Here is a 13,867-nt window from a genome sequence, read left to right on the forward strand (position 1 = left end):
TATATATATATATATATATATATATATATATATGTGTGTGTGTGTGTGTGTGTGTGTGTGTGTGTGTGTATGTATGTATATAGGGGCAGGATCAATGGGGAAGTAACCAATCGGGGGGAAGCGGGGGAAGCAAATTTTTTTTTTTCTTCATTTTTTTTGAATTTTTTTTCCGGTATCAAGATCACACTAAAATATGAACATTTAGAAGAGACACTTCGTGATGAATGTTATTATTTAGGCGGAAAAACGATCGACAAAAATAACATTCAAGATAATATTGTTCGTGAAGAATATGAACGTTTTTTTTTCTTCATGTTTTGTGAAGTAAAATTTAGCCCGATTTAGAGTTTAGGGTTTAGGGTTTAGGGTTTAGGGTTTGGTGTTTTGGGTTTATTCCATAAACTCAAAACACCAAACTCTAAACCCTAAACCCTAAGCCCTAAACTCTAAACCGTTCGTGTTAAAAACTCAATCTAAATCCTAAATCTAAACCCTAAATCTAAACCCTAATATCTAAATCCTATAAACCCTAATATCTAAACCCCAATAGCTAAAACCTCAAAATACGCTAGAAAAACACGATAATTGTTATATATTACTTCTTGGAGCGTTTTCCCGCCAAAATAAAAACATTTATCACAAAGTGTCTCTACTAAATGTTCATATTTTCATCTCATCTATAATGTTCGTGAACAAAGTTTCTTCAAAAAACGAAAAAAAAAAAAGTTTTTGCTTCCCCCCGCTTCCCCCCGAATGGTTACTTCCCTCTTGATCCTACCACTGTATATATATATATATATATATATATATATATATATATATATATATATATTGATTAGTCAATTCCATATTTAAATTTATATGGTGTGGACACAAAAATATACTTAGATCACTCCCTATCGAGTTTTACTCCTTTAAGTGAAACTTCATTCCAATAACTAATGCAATAGGTATGGTTTGTGAAGGGTGACAGCAAAAGCATACTACTGTATTAGGCATGGGCGGAGACAAGGGGGAACTGAGGGGTGCTATGCTCAGCCTAAAGGTCAATTTAAACTAAGTTTCAAGTGTATTATTATGCTCAAATAATTGTTAGCCTCCCTCAAAGTCAAGTCTTAATTATAATATCATGTCCATAATAAGTAAATTAAATGATCCAACTTTTCAAGTCTCATATAAACAACCCTCATCTTCAAATCATGGTTTTGCCTCTGCTATTAGGGGACTCACGATCCTCTATCTTTCGTAAAATATCTTTGTGTGTATTTATATTTTGTTTGGTATATTTGTGGTATTGTTTAGTGAATCGGAGTAATAGATAGTATCAAGTTATGAGTCAAAGAAATGATACGTGACGTAAGGAGATAAGTTCAACCAAAAAAGTGAATCATATAGAGTGGTCTAAAGAAGCTTATGCAAAATAATAATAAGGTTTTTCGTATAAGATTTTTCATGTTCAAAGTAATTTGGAAAGTACAAATATTTTAACTCATGATAATAATAACAAGATTTTAAATCTTGCTAGTTAGTATACACATTAAAGAATGCCGTCCTTCTGCAATTATCTCTCCAGTCGATTTGTTCTTGAGAACAACAAGTGTCCCACTATATCCATCTTTTTCACCCAAAAGCTTTCCTCTAATTTCCAGTTCATCCTGAAAAAAATCACATTATATTACTTATTAAGCATATGTAATACAACTTAAATTTGTGCTAGATACATTTATATTTATATATCATATATATTACTACTATTATGTTTCGGTAATTATCCACACCTATCAAATCACTTTAATATTGAACATATAGATAATAAATGTAAGTTCAATCCAAAGAGCGAGTGCATGTTAGGGATGAGATCGGTATAAATACCGAACCAAACCATTGCTACAATAAATAGTTTTTGTTCAATAACATGTTAGCTAAAAGGTAGCAAATCATTGCTACAACAACTTATAACATTTATACTACTATATAGACTTGTAATAAAAGTTATAAAAAGTATAGTTACTTAAACTCGTAAAAACTTACATTAAGTTTCGCAGTAGAAAGATAAGAAATAGACATATCGACAGAGAGTTTCATAGGTGCATTCTTTTCGTACGCCATAGCCCCTCCAATTGCATCTACTAAATTCGCAATTGCTCCAACGGCTAGATCTCCATTCCGATCCTAATTTTTTGAACAAAAAGGGAAAAAATCCTAACTAAATCCGATCAAAATTAAGTATATGAAACTTTCGAGTGCTAAACTAATTTGGAGAAAGTTCTTACGGTTAGGCGACGGGGGACTATGAAAGAGCAAGTTATAGAACCACGTTCTAGTCCATCAACTCGAGTGCCTTTGAGTGCAAAGTTGTCGTAAAAGGTGTCCGTGAACTCAGGTCTTCGACGTGATATGGTGAGTCGAGCAATTCGATTCGAATCTTTGCGAGTTACTCGTAGATAGTCTCTTGTGTTCTTCTCCATATATGTTCATGCATAACTTGAATATTTCATTCTTCAAAGGCCCCGTTTTTATTTTTTATATTTATAATAATATGCGGAGTAACCAACACATGTACATGAGAATTGACGACATATATATAAAAATAAATATAAATAAACTTCTTATATTACAATGTCAAAAGTCAAATACTTGCAATGACATTTTCATAAATATTAGCAAAAACAATTTCATTCATAACAATGAATATTGTTGACCTTTTAATTGGTTTGACGTAACATATGTTTCTATCTAAATTGCTGCACAACAAAAGGAAACCCGGTTCAATCCTAGAATATGGACGGTAAAACCCCCTCCCCCACTTCTCACGCAATGCGATGTGCGTAAGGTGCCCTTGAGTGGAATTCAAGAGTAAAGGAGAAACCTCGTGTAATCTGTATTTTATGTATGTATACAGCGTATATATATATATATATATATATATATATATATATATATATATATATATATATATATATATATATATATATATATATATATATATATATATATATATATATATATATATATACATGAATGTTGTATATGTGTATGTTTAATTTATAGTTAATAAATATTAATACTAATTCTATTATCACTTATAATAATACTAATATTAATAACCCATGCTAGATTAGATTTTACAGAAGTTTCCAATATAATACTAACTCATGCTTCAATTCCCAACACTTCTCCACAATTTTCGATATATATAGTAGTAAAATTATAAATTTAATTATTAATTGTGAAGAAGTGTGGAGAAGTGTTGGGAATTATACTAACCCATGCTTCAATTCCCAACACTTCTCCACAATTCATTCATAATTTATACTTAGATTTTACAGAAGTTTCCAATATAATGGAATACAGAAAATACGAAGAGGTAGATAATTTCGGACAAGAATATTTATGAAAATATCCTCAGAAATATCGAAGATATTTATGATGATATTTTGGAATTTCTAAGTTCGAAGGTTGATGAAGAAAAATTTTCTGCAAGATTTTAATATGACTTTGGAACAAGATATTCTCTAAAGATTTCGGCGGATCCAAAATTACCTGGATTCTTTGAATATAGGGTTTAGTCCTTGTATTTGTCCTTGGTTTCCTTCATGGTTAGCTCAATCCGTTTTTCAGTATCAAATTTTCTATCGAGCGTTCCCAACACTCCCTTCTTTATCATCAAACTTTTGGCCGTTTTAGACCATCTACAATTTTTCTGTTTCCTCTGCATTTAATGCTACGATATCTGAATCATCGGTTATCAATCCGAGGTGGTTTCAAGGAAATTGTGTTTTTAGATGATTAAACGCTTATTGTAATCGTCAAGATACAAAGGATGTTTAAGATGAAATCAAGTTACTAAGGATGTTTAAGATTAAATCAAGTGGCAACTTGAAAAATTATTTAATTGTAGTAGGTGTAACTTATTAACGATATTTTAAGTCAAAATGTTATAATTAATATCTCCTATTCTTTTAACACGTTTTAATTGTCCAAGGTTAGTAGTCCAATAGTCCAATAGTTCAACCAAGACTAGTATATTATAAGGAAATAGTCATAACAGATATAGGAACAGTTAGCTAGGATATTGTTAGCGTGAGTTCTTAATAAAATTTTTACATACATAATTAGTTTGTTTCTAATAAGTTTTATTTTGCCCAATATTTTCTTCATTATGCCACTTGTCAAATCTTGACTTGGTTTCTGATAAGTCAAAATCCAAATATGAAATTGAATGAAATTGGTTATTCTGTGGTGAACGGATTCGTATATCTGTGGATGTAAGTAGGATAGTAAATGATTGTTGAATCAGATTCGAAGAATGTATAGTGTAACTTATTAATGTGAAACTAAATATTTCTCGGGTATTACCTACCCGTTAAAATATTTTCATCATTAACAGTTTGTACAACAGAATTTTTAATTACAATTACAATCTTTATGAAAATATATATACATATATATTTTCTTCAGATGTAATCATAGATTTAATGAGTCAATATGATATTAAGCTCATTTAATTTACCGTTAGATCTAGAATACATAATCCCTAAAACATCAGAGATCACATAATCGCCAGAAAGGACGAAGATAATGATGTAGAACGATACGTAGAACGAAGATATTCGATGTAAAACGAATATGTAGAACGAAGATTATGCTCGAGGTATAGATTGTGATGTTGAGGCGTGTGATGTTGAGACTTGGGTTGTTGATGGTACTGGTGTTGATGTTGGTGGTACTGGTGTCGGTGATGTTGCTGAAGCTGGTAAGTTTTGCACCATATTCTTTAAATTGATTACTCGGGCGCGAAGCGTGTTGCCTTCTTCTATTTACTCCAAGATAATTGTCGGTTGGAACGAGCAGATAACTAAGGTTTAGAATTTTAGATAGCACATATTCGTGATGAGCTATCCTGGAAATGAGGCTAAAAATGGTGTTTCGGATAGGTTCGCCGGTAAGTGCTTCAGGTTCTTCACCAAGAGGTGAATTCGGTTGGCGGAAAGGATCGTCTTCTTCTATTCTTCATTGATTAAGTTGATTACGAACCCATCCCCAATTTATCCAGAATAGATGATGACTGATTGGTTGATTCATTCCGGTGACGCTGCTTCGGAGCTTAGGTGAACAACCATGTCGGAATAGCTGTCGGATTTCGAAGAACTTGAACTAGTGGCGAGTTCCATTTCGTACGATTGAGTAAAGGGTTTATCGATATGAAATGATTTCCGGCTATCGGGTGGTATCCTAATTATATAGAATATCTATATATATAGAACAAAAGATTTCGTAGATTACGGAGGAATTTACGGAATATGCCAGGCAAAGTTTACAGTAACAGATACGCTAAGATATGAATTAGCAGATACGCTAAGATATGAATTTTGTCTATACACTTTTCATGCAATCAATGCAGTAAGATGTGTTTAGACTAAGAATGATAAGCAAGTGATTCCCTAAGAATGATAAGCAGGTAATTTTCGACACGAAATGATAAGCAAAACTTTTGACATGTAGACACGGTCGAAGTCCAGACTCACTAATGCATCTAAACAACTATCAGTTAGACACACTAATGCAAGACCTGGTTCGCTAAGACCACCGCTCTGATATCACCTGTAGTGACCCGTCCTAATCCATCTGGACGAAGTCTTCAACAGTTGGTCCCATTGCGAGGTTCTGACCTCTATATGCCATGAACGACTCCATGTAATATGAGCAAATGCACAACAGAAGATTTCTTTCATACCTGAGAATAAACATGCTTTAAAGTGTCAACCAAAAGGTTGGTGAGTTCATAAGTTTATCATAAAACAATAAAATTCATTATTTTGATAGACCACAAGATTTAAATGCTGCATGGTACAAATTGAAATGTCCCGTTCTTATTGATTAAAAACGTTCCATATTAATTGATTTCGTTGCGAGGTTTTGACCTCTATATGAGACGTTTTTCAAAGACTGCATTCATTTTTAAAACAAACCATAACCTTTATTTCATAAATAAAGGTTTAAAAAGCTTTACGTTGATTATCAAATAATGATAATCTAAAATATCCTGTTTACACACGACCATTACATAATGGTTTACAATACAAATATGTTACATCGAAATCAGTTTCTTGAATGCAGTTTTTACACAATATCATACAAACATGGACTCCAAATCTTGTCCTTATTTTAGTATGCAACAGCGGAAGCTTTTAGTATTCACCTGAGAATAAACATGCTTTAAACGTCAACAAAAATGTTGGTGAGTTATAGGTTTAACCTATATATATCAAATCGTAACAATAGACCACAAGATTTCATATTTCAATACACATCCCATACATAGAGATAAAAATCATTCATATGGTGAACACCTGGTAACCGACATTAACAAGATGCATATATAAGAATATCCCCATCATTCCGGGACACCCTTCGGATATGATATAAATTTCGAAGTACTAAAGCATCCGGTACTTTGGATGGGGCTTTTTGGGCCCAATAGATCTATCTTTAGGATTCGCGTCAATTAGGGTGTCTGTTCCCTAATTCTTAGATTACCAGACTTAATAAAAAGGGGCATATTCGATTTCGATAATTCAACCATAGAATGTAGTTTCACGTACTTGTGTCTATTTTGTAAATCATTTATAAAACCTGCATGTATTCTCATTCCAAAAATATTAGATTTTAAAAGTGGGACTATAACTCACTTTCACAGATTTTTACTTCGTCGGGAATTAAGACTTGGCCACTGGTTGATTCAAGAACCTATAACAATATATACATATATATCAAAGTATGTTCAAAATATATTTACAACACTTTTAATATATTTTGATGTTTTAAGTTTATTAAGTCAGCTGTCCTCGTTAGTAACCTACAACTAGTTGTCCACAGTTAGATGTACAGAAATAAATCGATAAATATTATCTTGAATCAATCCACGACCCAGTGTATACGTATCTCAGTATTGATCACAACTCAAACTATATATATTTTGGAATCAACCTCAACCCTGTATAGCTAACTCCAACATTCACATATAGAGTGTCTATGGTTGTTCCGCAATATATATATAGATGGGTCGACATGATAGGTCGAAACATTGTATACGTGTCTATGGTATCTCAAGATTACATAATATACAATATAAGTTGATTAGGTTATGGTTGTAATAGATTTATTACTAACTTTCACGTAGGTAAAATGAGTAGTTTTTATCAATCTTGTTTTACTCGCCATTTCTTCGTTTATAATCCGTTTTGAGTGATTCCAGTGGCCACGGTTTCGTATTGAACTTAACTTTATGAATCTAAACAGAAAAAGTATAAGTTCATAGTCGGAAATACAAGTTACAAGTCATTTTTGAAAGAGGTAGTCATTTCCGTCGAAAGAACGACATCTTGATGACCATTTTGAAAAACATACTTTCACTTTGAGTTTAACCATGATTTTTGGATATAGTTTCATGTTCATAAGAAAAATCATTTTTCCAGAAGTATAGCTTTTAAATCAAATTTCTTCTTAGCTTTTAATTATCCCAACCAAAACAGCCCCCGGTTTTACTACGACGGCGCATATCCAGTTTTATGGTGTTTATCGTGTTTTCGGGTTTTAAATCATTAAGTTAGCATATCATATAGATATAGAACATGTGTTTAGTTGATTTTAAAAGTCTATTTAGAAGGATTAACTTTATTTGCGAACAAGTTTAGAATTAACTAAACTATGTTCTAGTGATTACAAGTTTATAACGTTGAATAAGACAGCTTTTTATGTATGAATCGAATGATGTTATGAACATCATTACTACCTCAAGTTCCTTGGATAAACCTACTGGAAATGAGAAAAATGAATCTAGCTTCAAAGGATCTTTGGATGGCTTGAAAGTTCTTGAAGCAGAATCATGACACGAAAACAATTTCAAGTAAAATTTCCACTCGAAATAAGATTGTTATAGTTATAGAAATTGAATTAAAGTTTGAATATGATTATTACCTTGTATTAGAAAGATAACCTACTGTAAGTAACAAAGGTTTCTTGATCTTGGATGATTACTTGGAATGGATTTAGAAAACTTGGAAGTAAACTTGCAATCTTGGAAGTATTCTTGATTTTATGAAACTAGAACTTTTGGAATTTATGAAGAACACTTAGAACTTGAAGATAGAACTTGAGAGAGATCAATTAGATGAAGAAAATTGAAGAATGAAAGTGTTTTTAGGTGTTTTTGGTCGTTGGTGTATGGATTAGATATAAAGGATATGTAATTTTGTTTTCATGTAAATAAGTCATGAATGATTACTCATATTTTTGTAATTTTATGAGATATTTCATGCTAGTTGCCAAATGATGGTTCCCACATGTGTTACGTGACTCACATGGGCTGCTAAGAGCTGATCATTGGAGTATATATATACCAATAGTACATATATCTAAAAGCTGTATATTGTACGAGTACAAATACGGGTGCATACGAGTAGAATTGTTGATGAAACTGAACGAGGATGTAATTGTAAGCATTTTTGTTAAGTAGAAGTATTTTGATAAGTGTCTTTAAGTCTTTCAAAAGTGTATGAATACATATTAAAACACTACATGTATATACATTTTAACTGAGTCGTTAAGTCATCGTTAGTCGTTACATGTAAGTGTTGATTTGAAACCTTTAGGTTAACGATCTTGTTAAATGTTGTTAACCCAATGTTTATAATATCAAAAGAGATTTTAAATTATTATATTATCATGATATTATGATGTACGAATATCTCTTAATATGATATATATACATTAAATGTCGTTACAACGATAATCGTTACATATATGTCTCGTTTCAAAATCATTAAGTTAGTAGTCTTGTTTTTACATATGTAGTTCATTGTTAATATACTTAATGATATGTTTACTTATCATAATATCATGTTAACTATATATATAACCATATATATGTCATCATATAGTTTTTACAAGTTTTAACGTTCGTGAATCACCGGTCAACTTGGGTGGTCAATTGTCTATATGAAACCTATTTCAATTAATCAAGTCTTAACAAGTTTGATTGCTTAGCATCTTGGAAACACTTAATCATGTAAAATAACAATTTCATTTAATATATATATAAACATGGAAAAGTTCGGGTCACTACAGTACCTACCCGTTAAATAAATTTCGTCCCGAAATTTTAAGCAGTTGGAGGTGTTGACGTATCTTCTGGAAATAAATGCGGGTATTTCTTCTTCATTTGATCTTCTCGTTCCCAGGTGAACTCGGGTCCTCTACGAGCATTCCATCGAACCTTAACAATTGGTATCTTTTTTTGCTTAAGTCTTTTAACCTCACGATCCATTATTTCGGCGGGTTCTTCAATAAATTGAAGTTTTTTGTTGATTTGTATTTCATCTAACGGAATAGTGAGATCTTCTTTAGCAAAACATTTCTTCAAATTTGAGACGTGGAAAGTGTTATGTACAGCCGCGAGTTGTTGAGGTAACTCAAGTCGGTAAGCTACTGGTCCGACATGATCAATAATCTTGAATGGTCCAATATACCTTGGATTTAATTTCCCTCGTTTACCAAATCGAACAACACCTTTCCAAGGTGCAACTTTAAGCATGACCATCTCTCCAATTTCAAATTCTATATCTTTTCTTTTAATGTCAGCGTAGCTCTTTTGTCGACTTTTGGCGGTTTTCAACCGTTATTGAATTTGGATGATCTTCTCGGTAGTTTCTTGTATTATCTCCGGACCCGTAATCTGTCTATCCCCCACTTCACTCCAACAAATCGGAGACCTGCACTTTCTACCATAAAGTGCTTCAAACGGCGCCATCTCAATGCTTGAATGGTAGCTGTTGTTGTAGGAAAATTCTGCTAACGGTAGATGTCGATCCCAACTGTTTCCGAAATCAATAACACATGCTCGTAGCATGTCTTCAAGCGTTTGTATCGTCCTTTCGCTCTGCCCATCAGTTTGTGGATGATAGGCAGTACTCATGTCTAGACGAGTTCCTAATGCTTGTTGTAATGTCTTCCAGAATCTTGAAATAAATCTGCCATCCCTATAAGAGATAATAGAGATTGGTATTCCATGTCTGGAGACGACTTCCTTCAAATACAGTCGTGCTAACTTCTCCATCTTGTCATCTTCTCTTATTGGCAGGAAGTGTGCTGATTTGGTGAGACGATCAACTATTACCCAAATAGTATCAAAACCACTTGCAGTCCTTGGCAATTTAGTGATGAAATCCATGGTAATGTTTTCCCATTTCCATTTCGGGATTTCGGGTTGTTGAAGTAGACCTGATGGTTTCTGATGCTCAGCTTTGACCTTAGAACACGTCAAACATTCTCCTACGTATTTAGCAACATCGGATTTCATACCCGGCCACCAAAAATGTTTCTTGAGATCCTTGTACATCTTTCCCGTTCCAGGATGTATTGAGTATCTGGTTTTATGAGCTTCTCTAAGTACCATTTCTCTCATATCTCCAAATTTTGGTACCCAAATCCTTTCAGCCCTATACCGGGTTCCATTTTTCTGAATATTAAGATGCTTCTTCGATCCTTTGGGTATTTCATCCTTTAAATTTCCCTCTTTTAAAACTCCTTGTTGCGCCTCCTTTATTTGAGTAGTAAGGTTATTGTGAATCATTATATTCATAGATTTTACTCGAATGGGTTCTCTGTCTTTCCTGCTCAAGGCGTCGGCTACCACATTTGCCTTCCCCGGGTGGTAACGAATCTCAAAGTCGTAATCATTCAACAATTCAATCCACCTACGCTGCCTCATATTCAGTTGTTTCTGATTAAATATGTGTTGAAGACTTTTGTGGTCGGTATATATAATACTTTGGACCCCATATAAGTAGTGCCTCCAAGTCTTTAATGCAAAAACAACCGCGCCTAATTCCAAATCATGTGTCGTATAATTTTGTTCGTGAATCTTCAATTGTCTAGACGCATAAGCAATCACCTTCGTTCGTTGCATTAATATACAACCGAGACCTTGCTTTGATGCGTCACAATAAATCACAAAATCATCATTCCCTTCAGGCAATGACAATATAGGTGCCGTAGTTAGCTTTTTCTTCAATAACTGGAACGCTTTCTCTTGTTCATCCTTCCATTCAAATTTCTTCCCTTTATGCGTTAATGCAGTCAAGGGTTTTGCTATTCTGGAAACGTCTTGGATGAACCTTCTGTAGTAACCAGCTAGTCCTAAAAATTGGCGTATGTATTTCGGAGTTTTTGGGGTTTCCCACTTTTCAACAGTTTCTATCTTTGCCGGATCCACCTTAATACCTTCTTTGTTCACTATGTGACCGAGGAATTGAACTTCTTCCAACCAAAATGCACACTTTGAAAACTTAGCGTATAATTCTTCCTTCCTCAATACTTCTAACACCTTTCTCAAATGTTCACCGTGTTCTTGGTCATTCTTTGAGTAAATAAGTATGTCATCAATGAAAACAATGACAAACTTGTCAAGGTATGGTCCACACACTCGGTTCATAAGGTCCATGAACACAGCTGGTGCATTAGTTAAACCAAACGGCATGACCATAAACTCGTAATGACCGTAACGTGTTCTGAAAGCAGTCTTTGGAATATCATCTTCTTTCACCCGCATTTGATGATACCCGGAACGTAAGTCAATCTTTGAATAAACAGACGAGCCTTGTAGTTGATCAAATAAGTCGTCAATTCTCGACAATGGATAACGGTTTTTGATGGTAAGTTTGTTCAACTCTCTGTAGTCAATACACAACCTAAATGTACCATCTTTCTTCTTGACAAACAAAACAGGAGCTCCCCACGGTGATATGTTTGGTAGAATGAAACCACGTTTTAAAAGTTCTTGTAATTGACTTTGTAGTTCTTTCATCTCGCTGGGTGTGAGTCTGTAAGGAGCACGAGCTATTGGTGCAGCTCCTGGTACAAGATCTATTTGAAATTCAACGGATCGATGTGGGGGTAATCCCGGTAATTCTTTCGGAAATACATCGGGAAATTCTTTTGCGACGGGAACATCATTGATGCTCTTTTCTTCAGTTTGTACTTTCTCGACGTGTGCTAGAACAGCATAGCAACCTTTTCTTATTAGTTTTTGTGCCTTCAAATTACTAATAAGATGTAGCTTCGTGTTGCCCTTTTCTCCGTACACCATTGAGGGTTTTCCTTTTTCTCGTATAATGCGAATTGCATTTTTGTAACAAACGATCTCTGCTTTCACTTCTTTCAACCAGTCCATACCGATTATCACATCAAAACTCCCTAACTCTACTGGTATCAAGTCAATCTTAAATGTTTCGCTAACCAGTTTAATTTCTCGATTCCGACATATATTATCTGCTGAAATTAATTTACCATTTGCTAATTCGAGTAAAAATTTACTATCCAACAGCGTCAATGGACAACTTAATTTAGCACAAAAATCTCTACTCATATAGCTTCTATCCGCACCCGAATCAAATAAAACGTAAGCAGATTTATTGTCAATAAGAAACGTACCCGTAATAAGCTCCAGGTCTTCCTGTGCCTCTGCCGCATTAATATTAAAAACTCTTCCGCGACCTTGTCCATTCGTGTTCTCCTGGTTCGGGCAATTTCTAATAATGTGGCCAGGTTTTCCACATTTATAACAAACTACATTGGCATAACTTGCTCCGACACTACTTGCTCCGCCATTACTCGTTCCGACACCATTTGTTCCTTTCGTTCTGTTAACCCCTAGTCCATAGACCTCACACTTCGCCGCGCTATGACCAGTTCTTTTACACTTGTTGCAAAATTTGGTGCAGAACCCCGAGTGATACTTTTCACACCTTTGGCATAGCTGCTTCTGATTGTTGTTGTTGTTGTTGTTGTTGTTGTTGTTGTTGCGATTGTTATTGTTGTTGGGACGATTGTTGTAGTTGCTGTTGTTGTTGTTGTTGTTGTTGTTGTTGTTGTTGTTGTTGTTGTTGTTGTTGTTGTTGTTGTTGTTGTTGTTGTTGTTGTTGTTGTTGTTGTTGTTGTTGTTGTTGTTGTTGTTGTTGTTGTTGTTGTTGTTGTTGTTGTTGTTGTTGTTGGGCCGTTTGTTGTAGTTACGATTGATGTTGCGATTGTTGGGATAATTGTTGCGATTATTATTGTAGTTGCTGTTGTTGTTGTATTGGTGATTCTTATCACCGTTTTCCTCCCACTTTCTTTTGACTTGCTTCATATTGGCCTCTTCAGCCGTCTGTGCTTTAATTCTTTCCTCAATCTGGTTTACTAGTTTGTGAGCCATTCTACATGCCTGTTGTATGGAGGCGGGATCGTGTGAACTTATATCTTCTTGGATTCTTTCCAGTAATCCTTTCACAAACGCGTCGATCTTCTCTTCCTCATCTTCGAACGCTCCTGGACACAATAGGCACAATTCTGTGAATCGTCTTTCGTACGTGGTAATATCAAATCCTTGGGTTCGTAACCCTCTAAGTTCTGTCTTGAGCTTATTGACCTCGGTTCTGGGACGGTACTTCTCGTTCATCAAGTGCTTGATTGCTGACCACGGTAGTGCGTAAGCATCATCTTGTCCCACTTGCTCTAGATAGGTATTCCACCATGTTAACGCAGAACCTGTGAAGGTATGCGTAGCGTACTTCACTTTGTCCTCTTCAGTACACTTACTTATGGCAAACACCGATTCGACCTTCTCGGTCCACCGTTTCAATCCAATCGGTCCTTCGGTTCCATCAAATTCCAAAGGTTTGCAGGCAGTGAATTCTTTGTGGGTGCATCCTACACGATTTCCTGTACTGCTAGATCCAAGGTTATTGTTGGTATGTAGCGCAGCCTGTACTGCGGCTATGTTTGAAGCTAGAAAAGTACGGAATTCCTCTTCATTCATATTCACGGTGTG

At 34.5% G+C, this 13,867-nt stretch overlaps 1 protein-coding gene across 1 annotated transcript; it reads right to left on the reverse strand.

Annotated features, from left to right (window-relative positions):
* Positions 1-1,511: 1,511 nt before the first annotated feature.
* Positions 1,512-2,468, reverse strand: LOC139871708 (uncharacterized). The gene is made up of 3 exons (XM_071859439.1): positions 2,274-2,468; positions 2,032-2,172; positions 1,512-1,655 (listed from the first exon to the last, which is right to left on the reverse strand). The coding sequence occupies exons 1-3, from the start codon at positions 2,466-2,468 to the stop codon at positions 1,512-1,514; spliced, it is 480 nt and encodes a 159-aa protein (XP_071715540.1).
* Positions 2,469-13,867: the final 11,399 nt, after the last annotated feature.

Source organism: Rutidosis leptorrhynchoides, chromosome 10 (genome assembly GCF_046630445.1).
Source record: "Rutidosis leptorrhynchoides isolate AG116_Rl617_1_P2 chromosome 10, CSIRO_AGI_Rlap_v1, whole genome shotgun sequence".
NCBI lineage: Eukaryota > Viridiplantae > Streptophyta > Magnoliopsida > Asterales > Asteraceae > Rutidosis > Rutidosis leptorrhynchoides.

Coding starts and splice junctions, on each gene's coding strand:
- LOC139871708 (XM_071859439.1), bottom strand. CDS start 2,468: ATGGAGAAGAACACAAGAGACTATCTACGAGTAACTCGCAAAGATTCG. Junction 2,173..2,273: donor TAGTCCCCCGTCGCCTAACC/GTAAGAACTTTC, acceptor TCAAAAAATTAG/GATCGGAATGGAGATCTAGC. Junction 1,656..2,031: donor TTTCTACTGCGAAACTTAAT/GTAAGTTTTTAC, acceptor GATTTTTTTCAG/GATGAACTGGAAATTAGAGG.